At 35.7% G+C, this 15,646-nt stretch overlaps 3 protein-coding genes and 4 pseudogenes across 7 annotated transcripts, besides 4 other annotated features; 5 read left to right on the plus strand and 2 right to left on the minus strand.

Moving 5' to 3' along the window:
• Positions 1–15,594: part of a mobile genetic element that runs on past the window's edge.
• TVAGG3_0188420 lies at positions 442–1,295 on the plus strand (annotated as a pseudogene). Its single transcript has one exon. A coding segment is annotated over exon 1 (854 nt).
• On the plus strand, positions 2,426–2,959 carry TVAGG3_0188430 (protein of unknown function, DUF4106 family; the record flags this gene model as incomplete). Its single annotated transcript, XM_051225868.1, has 1 exon — positions 2,426–2,959. The coding sequence occupies one exon, from the start codon at positions 2,426–2,428 to the stop codon at positions 2,957–2,959; it is 534 nt and encodes a 177-aa protein (XP_051110854.1).
• Positions 3,163–3,190: a terminal%2Cinverted (terminal inverted repeat of Mariner transposon ID:TVAGG3_0188440).
• Positions 3,163–4,465: a mobile genetic element.
• On the plus strand, positions 3,259–4,385 carry TVAGG3_0188450 (annotated as a pseudogene). Its single transcript has one exon. A coding segment is annotated over exon 1 (1,127 nt).
• Positions 4,438–4,465: a terminal%2Cinverted (terminal inverted repeat of Mariner transposon ID:TVAGG3_0188440).
• TVAGG3_0188460 (uncharacterized protein) lies at positions 5,498–5,782 on the minus strand (the record flags this gene model as incomplete). The annotated part of the gene is made up of 1 exon (XM_001294488.1): positions 5,498–5,782. One exon carries the CDS (start codon positions 5,780–5,782, stop codon positions 5,498–5,500), a length of 285 nt encoding a protein of 94 aa, XP_001294489.1.
• On the minus strand, positions 6,064–6,379 carry TVAGG3_0188470 (uncharacterized protein; the record flags this gene model as incomplete). Its single annotated transcript, XM_051225869.1, has 1 exon — positions 6,064–6,379. A coding segment is annotated over one exon (316 nt), but the record flags the coding sequence as incomplete, so codon positions are not given.
• TVAGG3_0188480 lies at positions 6,977–7,944 on the plus strand (annotated as a pseudogene). The gene has a single exon. A coding segment is annotated over exon 1 (968 nt).
• Positions 8,489–9,422, plus strand: TVAGG3_0188490 (annotated as a pseudogene). Its single transcript has one exon. A coding segment is annotated over exon 1 (934 nt).
• Positions 15,595–15,646: the final 52 nt, after the last annotated feature.

The raw sequence follows: 15,646 nt of genomic DNA on the forward strand, positions 1-15,646 counted from the left end.
TATTTGGAAACGAGCTTATTCCATATGGACAAGCTATTTTGAAAGAGCTTGAACCGGAAACTCAGGAAAGAGTCATGCAAACAATACGCGAAGACTCAAATACAAACTATTGACAAACTCTTTCTAGGATATAGGTTACCTGAGATGGCGACCAGAGCCCAAAGGCAAAAAGGACAGGCGAAATTTACAACATACTAGGTGAACATGAGGCAAAGATGCAACAACTTGAAGCAGAGGGCAAGTTACCAAAAGCGACACCAAAGAAGAAGAGAAGAGTAGACAAAGTGAAAGTAGTGAAGAAGTAACTTCATCTAGTGAAAGTAGTGGCAATGAAGGAAAAGAAGAGTTAAAAACTCAGTCAGGAAGAAGTAAAGCTTGGTCCGAGTGGGTTCTATTATGACACATAAAATCCAACTATTCTATATTTTTACCCATATGAAAATGTACGCCGCTCAGAATATAACGCCAACAGTTTTGGATGCCATGAACGGAAATGTTTCCGAATGGTATAACGAATGCGACAATGCCATTAGAAGGTCAGAAATAGTTCCTGGAACTTACGAATATACAACTGCTGTTTCTTATGGAAACGTAGGTGAGTTTTGGAGAAGGTTCTTCAACAACAGTAGATATTGCTTGCGACAGGTTTCATATTATTTCTATTGACAACTCTTTCTTATACGTGGAACAAGACATTGAAATAAAACCTTCTGCCAAGTTGTCTGACAAGAAAGGTTGCAATGGAATTTTCTATGTCGGATACCAATATGCTCCAGAAGTTTTCATGGGATATAAGATATATTCTAACTCTGACTTAGTTCAAACAGTAACATGGGCAAACTATGAATGGTTCGCTTTGAGAAACTCAGTACAACCACAAGCTAGAGAACAAACAGACCAGTATGCCACCATTGAGAAAATAAGAAGACTTGACCCTAACGTTCCAGGAGTTTATGTTAACCTTTCTGGACAAACTGCAGCAGCAGTAACCAAAGTAAAACTGAAACTTAGAGTTCCTTTGTCATCTTTCCTCATCTTCAGGTTTTTAAGATACTTGCCAAACTGGGCAGGAAAAATTTCTATCGAACTTACTCCAAGCAAAAATAACTTAGTCATTGCACCAACACAAGACCCATTCACTATTACAGACGTAGAGGGAACAAATAAAACGTCATTCGCCGACTTTTGCAAAGACAAAGTTGACTTAGACTTTGGTTTCTCAAACTTCAACACTGAAGTAAACTATTATTTCAATGCTGCTGGAACTGCTTGGGACCCAGTTAAGTTCACATGCGAAAAATTTGAATGCAAGAGAATAGAAAGCAGACTTGCAGTCTATATGTTGGACCCAGATATTTCAAATGCTTTAGCTGCCAAATATATTGCAGTTCCACTTATGTTCCATATACACCAAATATCTGTCAAAGACTTTGCAGGTGAAGTTGGAAACCAAAGTGCTGACCCAGGTGCAAGAACGATATTGCTTTAACAACTGCAATGAAACATGCAGATACTATGTTTGTACTGTTCAGACGAACTATAAATGACTATTCTTGTTTCTACAACCCCGGTATTAAATATCATATAAACATAGATGGCAAATATTATCCAAGAGAAGAATATTCTACAGTTGAAGATATGAGGTCATACAACTTGACATTAGATGCTATGAACTTTAACAACAACTTCACAACAACCATTAACCCTGAAATGCAAAGTTCTATTATGCCATATGTGAAAGTATGGACCCATACAGGAAGTCAAAAAACTCAATATACAAATGGAGACCGTTCAAACTTTTGGCTTGGCATTCCATTTGCTGACTCAGAAGACTTTATGGGTGGTATTTCAACTGTTGGTACAGTTCAAATACAATATACTGGTGACAGAGACGGTCCAGATGAATTGAAAGCAAAGAAGTTTACAAAACCAATAGCACTTTTCACGGAAGATGCTCTTTTGAAGATTCGTTCGATGAAACCTGCTGGGGCTCCTCAGATTGGCATAACGACAGCTTCCATCGAGCAGATTTTGGCAGCAGGTCAGTAAGTTGTTCTTGAACTGACTTCTCTCCGTCAAATATTGACAGTACGCCAGTTTTGACATAATATTGTATTATAAACTTACCTTTAGAAATATCTGTAAGTTTTGAAGTTATATTTTTGTCTGCTTCAAGAACTTTCACCATTTCAGTTATACCAACTTTCTTTGCTTTATGAAAATATTTTGGTTCAGCAAAGACTGCTATTCTATAACATTTTCCATTGTTTGTATAAAGAACTATTCTGTCAATGTATTTGTATTGTTTGTGTGTGTAAACTTTGTTTTGCTTCAATTCGAAGAGATACTCAAATACGTCCATCTTTTTATTCTAAGTAAAATGTCATTTCCGAAAAATAGAAGCGTAAGTGTTTCAAAAGGTTTAATGGCGGTGGCAGATGTGAAGTTAAATTCACCAACTCAAACAAACAGTCAAAGTGTTATTGTCAATGTCAAAGACAGAGATGTTGAAGTGGGGAAACCATACGAAGACCAAGATGGTATAACAATTGTTCCTGTAAAAGAACCAACATATCCTGAAGTTAGCAGAGACTTAAGTTCTGTTGCAGATATTCGAAACGACTACCAACAACTGAAAGACAAACTTCAAACTCAGGAGAAGATTTGTCAAGCTTTAGGTATAATGTTAAACTTGGTCGAACACAACCCTGTAAAAGTGAACTCATATGTCATTGCACCTCATGAAGTTTTGAAAGAACTATTGAAACTTTTGACAGAGGCAGACGATATAAACATCAAAGAAATAGAACCCGACGTTAGTTGCTGTGGTGTTTCATATAATGTCATTGACAAGATATACGTTATGAAAGGAGGTGAAACGTTGAACTTAAAGTATAGTTTCCCAGACGTCATAAAAATATTTGACGACCACAACATTTCATTAAAATTTATTTGCTAAGTAAATGGCAGAAGACATAGTGGTTTATACTATTACGACTAAAAACCCTGAGTCATATAATTCTATAACAACAAACTTACAAAGTCCTCAAGGACGATATTGTAAACTAACTTTAAACACAATGACGACTAAAGCCTGTTTTGCTCTTTTGACACCAGAAGATTTTATTGTTGTGAATGGTAAAAAATACTCCTTTGAAGATATAGGGTGTCCAAAGGTGCGTTTAGCACAGCGCTCTATATGAGACTATTAAAGGAGATATATGCTGATTATAAATATATAATAAAAAATATGAATATATGTATATGATGAGTATGTTGTATTTTGGCGCCATGCCGGGATATAAAATGAATTTTGAGACAAGAGGCGGTTTCGCGGGAAATTTTGGCGGGATTTTTTTCATTTTTTTAATGAATCATAAAGAAAACATCCTCGCTCTTGCAAAAAATGCAAAGACTGTAAAAAAATCTACGAGACATTGGTAAAATGCTTCGGTATGGATGCTCCTAGCTATTCCACTGTAACGTATCATGTTAGGATGTATCACTTCATGAACAAAAAGGCGCCCATCATAAAAATTAACAAAAAATCGCCGGATCAAAGAAAAATCAAAGCAATTCTTCAAGCGCTAGATGAAGACCCAAGAGCATCACTCAGAAGGATAGAGGAGATGACAAAGATACCACGTACAACAGTCAGTTATTATCTGCACAATTATTTGAACTACAAACTAGCGTATACACGTTGGGTTCCGCACAACCTTAATTCAGTTCAAAAAAAATCTAGAGTCCAATCTTCGAAAGAGCTCCTCTCTATATTGGGTGCGTATCAATCCAAGAAGTTTCGCTTTTTAGTAACAGGGGACGAGTCTTGGTTTCAATATGCAACAGAAGCCAAAATCATGTGGATCCCGAAGGATGAAAATCCGCAAACATTCCCGAAGAAAAAAATTGACACACCAATGATGATGTTGTCGGTTTTTTGGGGCGTGAATGGCATCATCGCAATTGATATTCTTCAAAAACCTAATACGATGAATGCTCAGTATCTAATTGACAATGTTCTTACTCAAATTATCAATTCTGATGAGTTTGAGAAATCCAAACAACAAAAACAAAAGTTTGCAATTCATTTTGATAATTCAAGAGTTCACAAAAGTCATAAGGTAATGAATTACTTGGTGGAAAACAATGTCAAAGTTATTCCAAACCCAATTTATTCACCTGATATTGCACCCTCTGACTTTTATTTATTCGGCACGCTAAAAAAGAGAGCTGAAGGACGCGAATTCGCGAGTCCAGATGATCTTGAAAATTTTGTAAGAGAGCAATTTGAGCAATTTTCTCATGATGATTTAAAGCGTGTCTTTCAAGCCTGGATCGATCGCTGCGAACGCGTGATTGAATCCAATGGTGATTATATTTAAATAAACTTTATATATATGTAACTTGTTTATTTCTATTCGCAGTATTCAGGTTTGTGCTAAACACACCTTTGGACACCCTATACTTACTCAGATATACCACCAACAGGTTTTGTTGACTTATTTAATACTTTAAGTACGGGTGTAACATGTGCTGCAACTAGAGCAGGTTTCATTATGTTTGGATGTCCGACTGAGTTTACTATAAACAATATGAGCTATAATACAAAACTTATATCTGGTTTTTACTACCAACAGTTTCCTATAACAGGAAAAGGTGTCATACAAGGAATGTCTATTCCATTGACTTTAAGTACACCTATTTTATATATTGTTTCAAACTTAGGTTCAAAGTGTTATTCGAATGTCGACAGAAACTACTATGACCAAAAGATACTTATGCGTATAAATAACACATTCTCTGCTGGTTTGCCTATTGTTCATTCGAATGCAGAGTTTTCAGCTTTAGTAAACTCAAACACTTTAGCAAACATAAACTTAACCTTAGTTGACGCAAACTTTGTTCCTGTAAAACTTTTATGTCCTATGTATTTGTCAATGACGGCAGAAAGTTTCGAATTGGAAGATGCAACTGGTGAAAGTATTGTATTACAAGAACAACTTCAACAACAAATAGCTCAAGAACAACAAATGCAACAAATAGCTCAAGAACAACAAATAGCTCAAGAATAAAAAAATATTTTTTTTTATTTTTATAAAAATGTACAGAATAGATGTTTCAGATTTTTATGACTTCCAAGCGTTCAGAAATATGTGTCCATTTCGAGACTATAACAAAGCAGTCGAGAATTTGAAACGTTTAGTCATTTATGTCGACTCTGCCCCAGAATGTTATGTTATGAAAGAATGGTGTTGTGCATGAAAATTCGGTTCACTTCACTTCTGATAAAAGTGACAAGTTTACATGGCAAAATAGTTTACATGGCAAAATATATAGGGTATTTTTTTTAAAAGTAGTTATCTTTATATATAAAAATAAAACTTTTGATATATTTGAGTAAATGAAAAAAAAAGGTATTGGGGCTTCCAGGGGCTGCGCCCCTTCTAGCCCCGAAGATGTTTAGTATAAAATGAAGTTTTTATTCGGAAAATTGTTAGTCTTCTGGTGTGAATTCGGAGGACTCTTCTTGGATAGAGTCTTGTATTTCCTCCTCTTCTTCTTCTTCCTCCATTGCTTCTGGGAAGAAGCCTTCTTCTGGGTCGAAAACATTATATAATGTGTAATTGAATGACACATTATATCTTTGTTTGAGTTCGCTCCTGACAAAGAACTTAGTTCCAGGAATACAGAAGACTTCTGTGCGTTGGAAAAGCTGATGTCCTGGAACGAATTTGGCAATTAGAGACTTCTTTTTTCCGAATTGTTCAGGAGTTTCCATGACGACAGTAACAACATCTCCATCTGCGAGGTCTTGTTGTTGTTCGGAAAGGTAAAGAGCAATGATATGAATGGTTGCTGCGTTGAATTCGAGAAAGTCGAATTCAAATTGTGTTGTCGTATAGCATTCAAACCATTTTGTACAGTTGTCTCCGAACTCGTCAATGTATTCATCTTCGTCATATCCGTAACTAAAGACTTGGAATTCGGCAATTCTCTTGTCGAATGACCGTTGCATGTAACGAGGAAGATTTTGACGAACTTGGTATAAAGTTCTCAACATTATAAGCTTAGTAAATGTTGGAAAATACTGAACTAAGACATCGCTAAGCTCAATTGGACTTGGAATTGTCTTAGTAAGTTCAATTGAACTAGCAATTGCTTTGTTCAGAACTTCACAGAACTGAGTATTGTATGTAGCGTCTGGTTGTGTGTTTTCTTCGGCGTCTTTGAGATATTTAGAGCAAATTTGTTGAAGAATTTCTCTTAATTCGCTGTTAGACTTTTTGGTGGTTATTCTAACAGCTGTGCCAGTTCTTGGAGGTTGTGGGGCTTTGGCTTTGGTTAGCGGTTGAGAATTGTTAATGTTGGCTTCCATTAGACAAAATAAACTGTTTTTTTCGGACTACTCATAGAAAAGTTTAAAATAAACCGTTTTCGTCAACGGTAACCCCTCTATTTTTTTTATTTTATTGAAAAGTCTCCGTTGGCAAACCGTTCCATCTCAAATATTGAATGAACTATAAACGTTTTTTGTTTTCTATATATACTTTTTTGTCCAACGGTAAAACTTTTTACACAACGGTTTTGAGAGTCGTCGCCGTTGACTTTTTTGTAGAGCACTCAAAATAGTATAACTTTGTCCGGACAAGTAAGGGTCTATCGTCGCTACAGGAAAAGTTACAGGCGTTCCAAGGAAGTATACTTTGAGAAGCCTTTTCCCCTTATAGAATGAGATAGGACGGTTATTTTACAAAACTGACAACACTTTGACCGAGTAGTTTTTTGTGCTGAACAAAAAGTGTCATATAAACATCTGTCAAAAGCCGCTTTTTAACTTCACTTAAAATGCCACGTAAGCTACGTAAGAATATACGTAAGAGGAAGAGAGCATTGAAACATCCAATAGTAAAAACTAACACCACAACAACAGTTGCAACAACAAATGCTGAATGACCCCACTATGTTGCAACAAATGTCAAGCAATCCTATGCTTTTAAACCGAGTTCTTGGTGCACAGAGTGGAGGTTTAAGAGCGGCACTTTTAGCGAAAATGGCAGGCTATGGTGGAGCTGCAGACGGAACAGCATATAACCCTCAAAGTCAAATGAATTTGAGTTTACTCAAAAATCAAATATCAGATGTCAAAAAGTCAAACATAGACATACAGAAGCAAATAGGTGAAAACGAAAAGAAACTAGAATATGACAGACACACAAAGAAACTCAATGAGTTAAACGTAGAGAAAAAGAAGAAAGAAGAACAACTGAAAGAACTAAGTACAGAGGAATATGCGAAAAAAGTGTCAGAAAAAGCAACAGAAGTAGCAAAAATGGAACAAGATGTCATAAATTTGAAAAACCATACTACTCGATATAAAGTACTGAAAGATGAAGAGATAAAACAAAAAGCCCTGAAGACATATATGGATAGCGATGAGTATAAAAAAGAAGTTGAAGCAAATGTAAAGGCAGAAAAACTTTTACAGTTGCAAAACCAAACCGTACAGTATGAAAACTTAGCACAAGAAAGTAAAAATAACGACGCAGCCATGCAAAAGGCAATGAAAAGCGCAGAATATATAAAAGCTAACAATGACTGGTTAGATGCCCAAGCCAACGCTAAAGCAGCCCAACTTATAGGGTCAATAAGGACAAAAAATACAAGCGGATGAAGACAGTTCAAATGAAGCTTTAATGAATGCTGACTTTAAGAACGCCTTCGAAGCTCTTCATAGTAAGGTGAAACTAGTGAACGACTTCTCATCTGGAAAGAAACTGAAGTCTGAAGGTTTCGACAACGAGTTAAGAGAAGTAGCACAAAATATGACGAAAATAACAGATGCAGCAACGAGACAGGCAGTTCAAAGTGCCTATGACGCCGTTAGAGCAACTGTTGTGGAAAGTCAAGAAAAAGAGTTACAACAGACCAAAACAGACCTAGTAAATGCTTTCTTAAAAACGAAAAGTCAGGTAGGACATTATGCTGCAGATGGAACATATGTGCCAGCTGGTGGAACTTATATACCACCAAACCCTCCAAGAGAAGCACCTGCACCAGGACTACCTAAAACATTTACATCGTCACATGGACACAGACACAAGCATGCACCAAAACCAACACAACAACCAACAGTTCAAAATCCAGCACAACAACAACAACCAGCACAACAACCACCTCCACAACCAGCACAGCAACCAACAGTTCAAAACCCTGCACAACAACAACCACAAACAGAGCAAGGACATAAAAGAAGTAGAGAACAAGGAAACCAAGAATTCTTAAAAATGCTAAAGGAAGATTATGGTTACTCAGATACTCTTGACTTTAGTGACAGATATAAAGAAGCTATTAGAAAGTTCAAGGAAGGAAATACTGACCGAACCTATTTAGCTTTATGGCTCAGCACCAAATGGGATATAATTTCAAACCTGGAAAATACAAGCTCGCTAAGGGATATGATTTAATAGCATATCATCCAAATGACATGACTGAATTTACTCCGAGATATTTGGTGTCAGAGCTAAATGACAATTCAACTCTCTTCATGAAACGCGTAAAAAATAGAGACGGAACGAAAGAAGAAGGTTTATGAGTCCGGATGACTTAGATAGGGAACTTGTTAAAAACGGTCTCGGAATATATGAAATGCCAGCAGATGAGGTACAAGAAACTCCACAGGAAGAAGTTCAGATACAACCAGACATGGAAGAAATAGTTCAGCAACAACAGCTAGAAGAGCCTGAAGGAAACGAACAAGTCCCTCCTTTGGAAACTAACTTCACAGAACTAGATGAAGATTTGGAACAGCCGAAAAATCTTGACCCTCAACAAGAGTATGAGGTGAATATGGAATCTTTCCAAGAGTCTAAGAAAAATTCGGCTGACATAGTAGAAGAATATCGAAAAATGTTTGCCGACATACAAAAGACTCCAACACCAGATGAAAATATTCAGCATAGAATGGAAGTACTGAAAGAAAATGTACGCAAATACAATAACCCTTTTTACTTACGACCATATAACGTTCAATCTTTGGCTGAACTCGGTGAAAATAAAAGGTTAAATTTCAACAAAACATATAGAAATGAAACATTGTTTAAAGTTCATTCAGAACCTAACCAAGATGGAAACAAACCTACTTTTGTTTCTGCAGACTATGGAACTACAATGAGATGGGGTCATAAAGCTAACCCGGATAGGTGGTTCATAAACTTACAACCTCAATTCCAAGAAGTTGTAGACGCAATGGAAGTGAATGGTGAACCAGATATAGCTGGTATTTTCAGCGCGGCTTTAATGCCATTGAAAGATATGAAACATGCAGATATTTTGAACCAGTATGAAATGAACATGGCTGATGGAAATATAACACCTGACGTTCTAGAACATTTATCTCAAAGAACTACACAGAACCATAAAGATGGTATATTTGGTGAAGAGTTTAGAAAAAAGTTAGGGATAGAGAAGGAAGAGAACCTATTGTACATGACCTTGCAAACGAAAGTTTGCAAAATGTCATAAAAACTTACTTTGCAGACAATGAACTGAGAAGGGATGAATATTTAAGAAAACTCAAATGGACAGTACCAAATGAAAGTTAGTATTGAAAAACATGTTCCTTGACAAAATAAAACCAACTACAGAAATAAATATTCTTACCAAGGTTAAGAAGCTTCTATTGACATGTTTGACTAAGAAGTGAATGTTGAAGAAATAGAGCCGCTTAACTTTATAAGAAATTTATTTTTGATATAAATGGATGGGTTCTATTAGGCGCGATCACATGTCACAGGTTCATTAACTTCTTTAAAAATTGATGACAACAATGACAGATTTGACAACATGTCCTCGGGAAACAAATGTTTACGTTAACTAGTTTCACGATGTCTGTAGGAGAGGAATATATCAGGGATGTACGGGGCACTTTAACTCACACTAACTTGACGTATATGAGAAAGCACGATTCTCTTCGGCGATTATGGATCGCACCATGGAGCGGTTTATATGGAAACACTATAATGGTAAAAACAAAAATAAACTTGAACGATGCCCAGAAATCCTCTTCGTCGATTTCATGATCCGACAGTAAGAGGCGGTCTTATGGAAACAATAAAGTGGCTAACAAGCATAAATACAACTTGACGTATCAGATCACAGCATTTCGTCTCGTCGATGTAATGATCGACATTGAGCGTTCATGGATGAAATAGTGTAAAGTGGTAAAAACAAATAAAACTTGACGAGTGTTTTTGTTTTACTATGGTTTTCTCGCATAGTCCGTAACCGGTCAACACCCACACAAACCAATCGAATTTAAATATTCATTCCCCTACTTGAAGGTTCATCGAAATGTCTTGTGTTATAATTCTTTATCGCGGTTCTTCATGTAATTGTTAAGGTCTTCTTTGAATGGTAAGTATTTCTGTGCAACTCTTGCTATTTCAGTGGGTGTGTTTGAGAAGAGTATTTTTGACAATTTCCTTTATTTGGCTTCAGTTGTCGGTGTCAATTGAAATCGCGTAAGTTTTCGTCGATAGAACCATTTCTGTCCAGTATTATATATCTTATTGCTAAGTGCATAAAAGGCTCTTGTATGTTTCTTCTGACTTAAATTGTAGACGATAACATAAATTCTCTTATCTTCCTTCATTTTCCAACTCTTAAGTAAAATCATAACTTTCATATCTTTTCTTCTTTGATACTCTGGAAACGTGGTAATTCTTTATTGCTGTATGCTTTGTCTATGATTCAATTGACTTCATTTCTTTGCTATGAAGTTTCTTAATTTCCATCTCTCACCTTCTCCAGTTTGCGTTTATAGCTAGTTCATGGCTAACACAGAAAATAACAACATAACGAGGTGAAGCCCAGCACTTGCTACATGTATTTACTTAAAAGTCTAATTGAACATAATAACCCTTCTCAAACCAGGAGTGTACCCAAATTCTTGCGATTTTCATAACGGAATCTCTTCCCCGGTATTTCCGAGGGAATGCAATCATATGAGGAAATCTTCTAAAAGTTCTTTTGTCTTTGGTTTTAAAACCAATAATATGCCTTGCTTTGTTAGAATATAGCAGCGATGTCATTTATACTTTCGCATTTCGAGTACTATCATCGTCTTTAGAACCTGAACGAATGAGCGTAACTGTATTTGTTTATACTGTATGATTTCATATTCTTTAGTATTATGGCTCCATGAACGATTAAGCAAGTGTTGTATTCTCTGAGTTGACATTACTGTTTCTTTTTGGACATACAAGATAAACCAAAGGATAAATATAAAATTAAAACTAACCTTCTATTTTTATCTTTATAAAATTCATGAAATTTGGTCATTTTTTCAGCAAAATAATGTTTACGAGTGCAAGAGTGAGAATTTCACCTCTTTTTCCACCTGTTTTTTCACTCTTTTTTCACAAGCGTTTTTACATGAAATTGTCGATGTAATATTTGAAATCCTTAAACAATTCGTAGCTTCTATTTCTTCTTTTAGTACATCGATATGTTTTAATCATGCCGAAAGTCTCTTTATATTGTCTTCTTGACGTCAGACAGAAGGAAATTTCTGCTGTTGGATAGTTTTTAATAAGAAATGTAAACATATCCATTTTCATTCTTCTGCTGGCTTTCTGCATTTTCTTTCTTTAAAGAGTCTGTCATAGTCCGTTTGCTTCCTTCTCTATCTCTTTGACTGACGTAGTTATATTTCTCATGCTGCTTTACATTTAAAAATTTGTGATTCATTTTGCTGTTAATCATTGAAATAACACAAGCTAGCAATACAACTAAGCGCGTCAATGGTTTTCTTTAAACGCAAACAGCTGCTGGTTTTTATCTTTCATTCCATACTGCTATCTCTTCTATCTTATCTCTTATCTGCCATATTTCACATTTTGCCTACTAATGAAACAAAGTTATCGGTATGTCTTAAATTCTTCGGATTTGTAACGGGTCCGATAATTTTTTATAAACCAATGGCTCGCCAATCTTGTCCATAACTTTATGGTTGCTAATGATATCCTTAGAAAACTCACATAATTTAACCTTTCGTAGGAACTCTTTATTCTACTGAGTCAAGTTGTTTCACTTCTATTTCATCGAATTCATGAATATGTGAGCTTTTGTTGTTGGGATTCAGGCAATTTGGTAAATGTCAATAATGATCTGCAAATGTCAAGATATAAGGATATTCTTCATTTTCTTCATCCTGTGCGGTACAGCTAAATTACTTGTTAAAACAGTTCTTGCTTTATCTTCTGGATTTCTGTTTCCAAAAGTATATGTGAAGAAGGAATACAAGCCTTTTCAAATCTCTCTACAAACATTGAACCGTAGGATTCAATGACTAACGAGTGTGGTGCTGTTGTGGCAGAGTCCTGCGTTGCGGCTTGAATTGTTGTTGTGCCGATTGTGTGAAATCATATCTTTTTATACAAAATAGAAAAAATAAATAAAAATACAAACTAACTTTATTTTTCTATCTTAAAGAACGTTCCATGAAATTCCGGGGTGCAACAACAGGTGAAAAAAGAGGTGATATCTTTCACACCTTCTTCACCTCAAAAATTTTATTTTGGGTGTAAATAAATGTTACCTGATTAATGATATCAATGACTGTTACATCATTCATGTCTGATTTACATCTAATGCATAAAAGTTTAGAAGAATTTTCTTATTCTTTCTGGCTTAGTTTTTATCTTCCAGTACTGCCCGCTCTAATGGTCCCAGATGTGTTGGCTTCGACTCTCTCAAGCTATCTTTTAGATGGTATATACATCTTCAGACGCCCTCCTCATTCTTACTTTAAGTGTATCGTTATGTTGTAGTCAAGTATTTCATATACCTACTCTCGCTTTGCTTTCGTCAATGGTTTCAGCAAGTTTCCAATTGACTAATCTTCGACCTAATTAATGACGTGAGAATAAAACGTCAATGGATTCCGTTCACAGCTTTCTATACAGATATCCCTTACTTTAGCTTAGATCTACTGATATATATAGTTTCTACTTTAACCATAAAACGTTTCTTTGTCAACGGTTTTGTTCGTCAAGCAACTACCAACTGTTTGTAACAGGAATGAGGGTAATTGTGTATGAACTTTCTGATATTTTTTGTGTTTGACTTCGTTTCTTTTGTATATACTTTTCTTCTTCCTTGTGTTGTCATTGAATTCTGGGTGTATGTCCTGTTGTAGAATTGTTGGAGGAATTATATACTTCTACGAGAGAAATGTTTCATTGTTCTTTCTCGGTAAATCTTCGCTCTTGGTTGTTTAAATCTCTGAGCGTTCTTTGAATCGGTTTTACTGAATGCCGAGTAGTGTTATGGTTATGGTTCTTCAGAGTTGTAGTGAGGTTATGTTATATGCTTAATGAGAAAATCTGTGATTTCATTGCTCACGAGCGTATGCACTTGTCTGGTCGATGCTTAAAGTACTTGGGTATTGTTCTGCTTACAAAACTTTTGTAAACAACTTCTTAACATTATACGATTCCTTATTTTTTCTGGTATGCATATGCTCTTGCGAGTGTTTAACATTTAATGAAGATGAGGAATGGTGGCTTTTCTTCTTTCTTACTCTGAATGAAAGAGGTGTCAATTTGTATCGTCAGGATGCGTCGGAGCTCGAAATTGTAATATAAGTAGTCCGGTAAGGGTTTAATTTTTGTGTTTTGAGTGGTGACGAATGCATTTTTGTCATATTAATATCCTTTTCACTTCAAGCCTCTGGTTTAGTACATCCTCCACTTCTTTGCAGCTTCATTTGATATTGTCTGTGAAAAGACTCCTATGGGATGTTTGTTTCACTATCCTCTACTTCTTTCAGCTGCATTTATGGTAAAGTGTAAAGATTTTATTCTAGGCTCAATGCGCGTTCATTGAACACTCTATATCCATCGCGAATATCAGTCCACAAATCGGGCATTAATTCTCACCCGAGCCTGTTGTGATTGTGTTGGTGGAAGTATGTTTTGAGATGATTTCTCCTCTGTTCAGTTGGTCGAAAAAGTTTGTTTTGCTGAATTGTTATGAGATGGAGATATTAAACTGTCATTGCCAGCTTGTATATTCTGAGTTGGTATTAATGGGTGGTCTCTTAATGATGGCTATGGTCGCCAGAAAAGTTGTCGTTTCTGTAAATGATGTGCGCAGTAATTTGCTTCTTTAAATCTTTCTTTGAGGCAATGTGCTGTGTTGATTGAAGAGTTAGCACAGATAAGAATTTATCTACAATCGCTGCCACGTCCAAAATCTATAGAACAACTCTGCTGGATTTGTTGAGTATTGCGTATAAATATGAGCTATAGGATATATGGTTTCAAAGAACCTGAAGGTCCTTCATTGTTTGAAAAGTTCATGTGTTAACCCCGATTTATTATAATCTCATTGTCCATGCTCCTAATATTTAATGATGTTGTTATTATAACCATTAGGATATAAGATGAGGATTAGTAATATAATTTTGTTCAATCTAATAGGTGTTCCGTTCTTCCTGTTTTGTTACTTCTTCAATGTATGCATTCAATTTTTTAATCTTGGATTTGTTTGAAATTCTTCCATGTGTTATTGTTCTTTTGTCGGCTTTAGACTTTTAACAATTGATGGGTAGTTTTTGTAGCGTTCAAAGTTTGGTCTGGCCATAATTGAGTCTAATTGTTCCTGGCAATAGTTTTATTCTGAAATTGTTAAGAACCGTATCTTTTGTACTGCTTGGTAACTCGATCTCTTTGAAGGTGCAACTTTGAACCGAGGGTAATAGTTCAATATTGAGTCGTCTGCTCTAACAGTTGAGAAGGATTTATGTGTATGTTTCTTTTATGCTGCTTCTTATTTAACGATTGCTGTAGTTCCATTCGTGTTTCAAAGTTTCCTGACATGCACCTTCGATAATTCATACATTTGTTATTGAGGAGTTAGTGTATCTTTGTTACGCTTGTAACTTGGATTCTCTAAAAGGTGACTTGAACCAAAGGGTATTAGTTCAATTATTATGGTCGCTGCTCTAACAGTAGTGAAGGATTCATCGTGTATGGTTCGTTGTCAGCTTACTATTTAATTAGCCTGAAGTGAATTAAATATCGAACGATATGGTGTTATGAAGATTCAAAACTTTGGTTCGTTGCTGTCAAAGTTCATCTTTGTCAGCTTTACTTTTAATAGCATCTTCAAAGTTATTTTTGCCTTAACTCTCCAAAGTATAATTTTGAATCCAAACTAATACATCCGTTAACAAAGAAGTAAATGAGCGTTATATCGATTCCATCGTTTAATATTACCGAAATGCTTCTGGTGCTTTACCCGTGCTCATACTGTATCAGTACAGCTTATGTTCATGAACTTTAGCACGAACGAATTTATTACTCTTCTTTCATTAACATCGTTTCGTCTGTTCACTTTCTCCATCTGTGTTAAATTCCAGTGGTAGTTCCGTTATAATCCTGTTCCGTCTGAACTTATATATGAACAGGTTTTTATCTGCTGTTTTCGGTAAATTTCTACTCTATCTCAATTTATCAAAGTTCATTGCCTACCACCACCTCCCTGAAAGAATTTTATATTTTCTTTCAGCTCTTGAAGAACCGTCCACTTCGCCATCTTTGGTGTAATAATAGAACTTTGAGTTAAAAACTTTCCTGTC

This window comes from Trichomonas vaginalis, chromosome IV, assembly GCF_026262505.1.
Source record: "Trichomonas vaginalis G3 chromosome IV, whole genome shotgun sequence".
In the NCBI taxonomy this organism is placed as follows: domain Eukaryota; phylum Parabasalia; order Trichomonadida; family Trichomonadidae; genus Trichomonas; species Trichomonas vaginalis.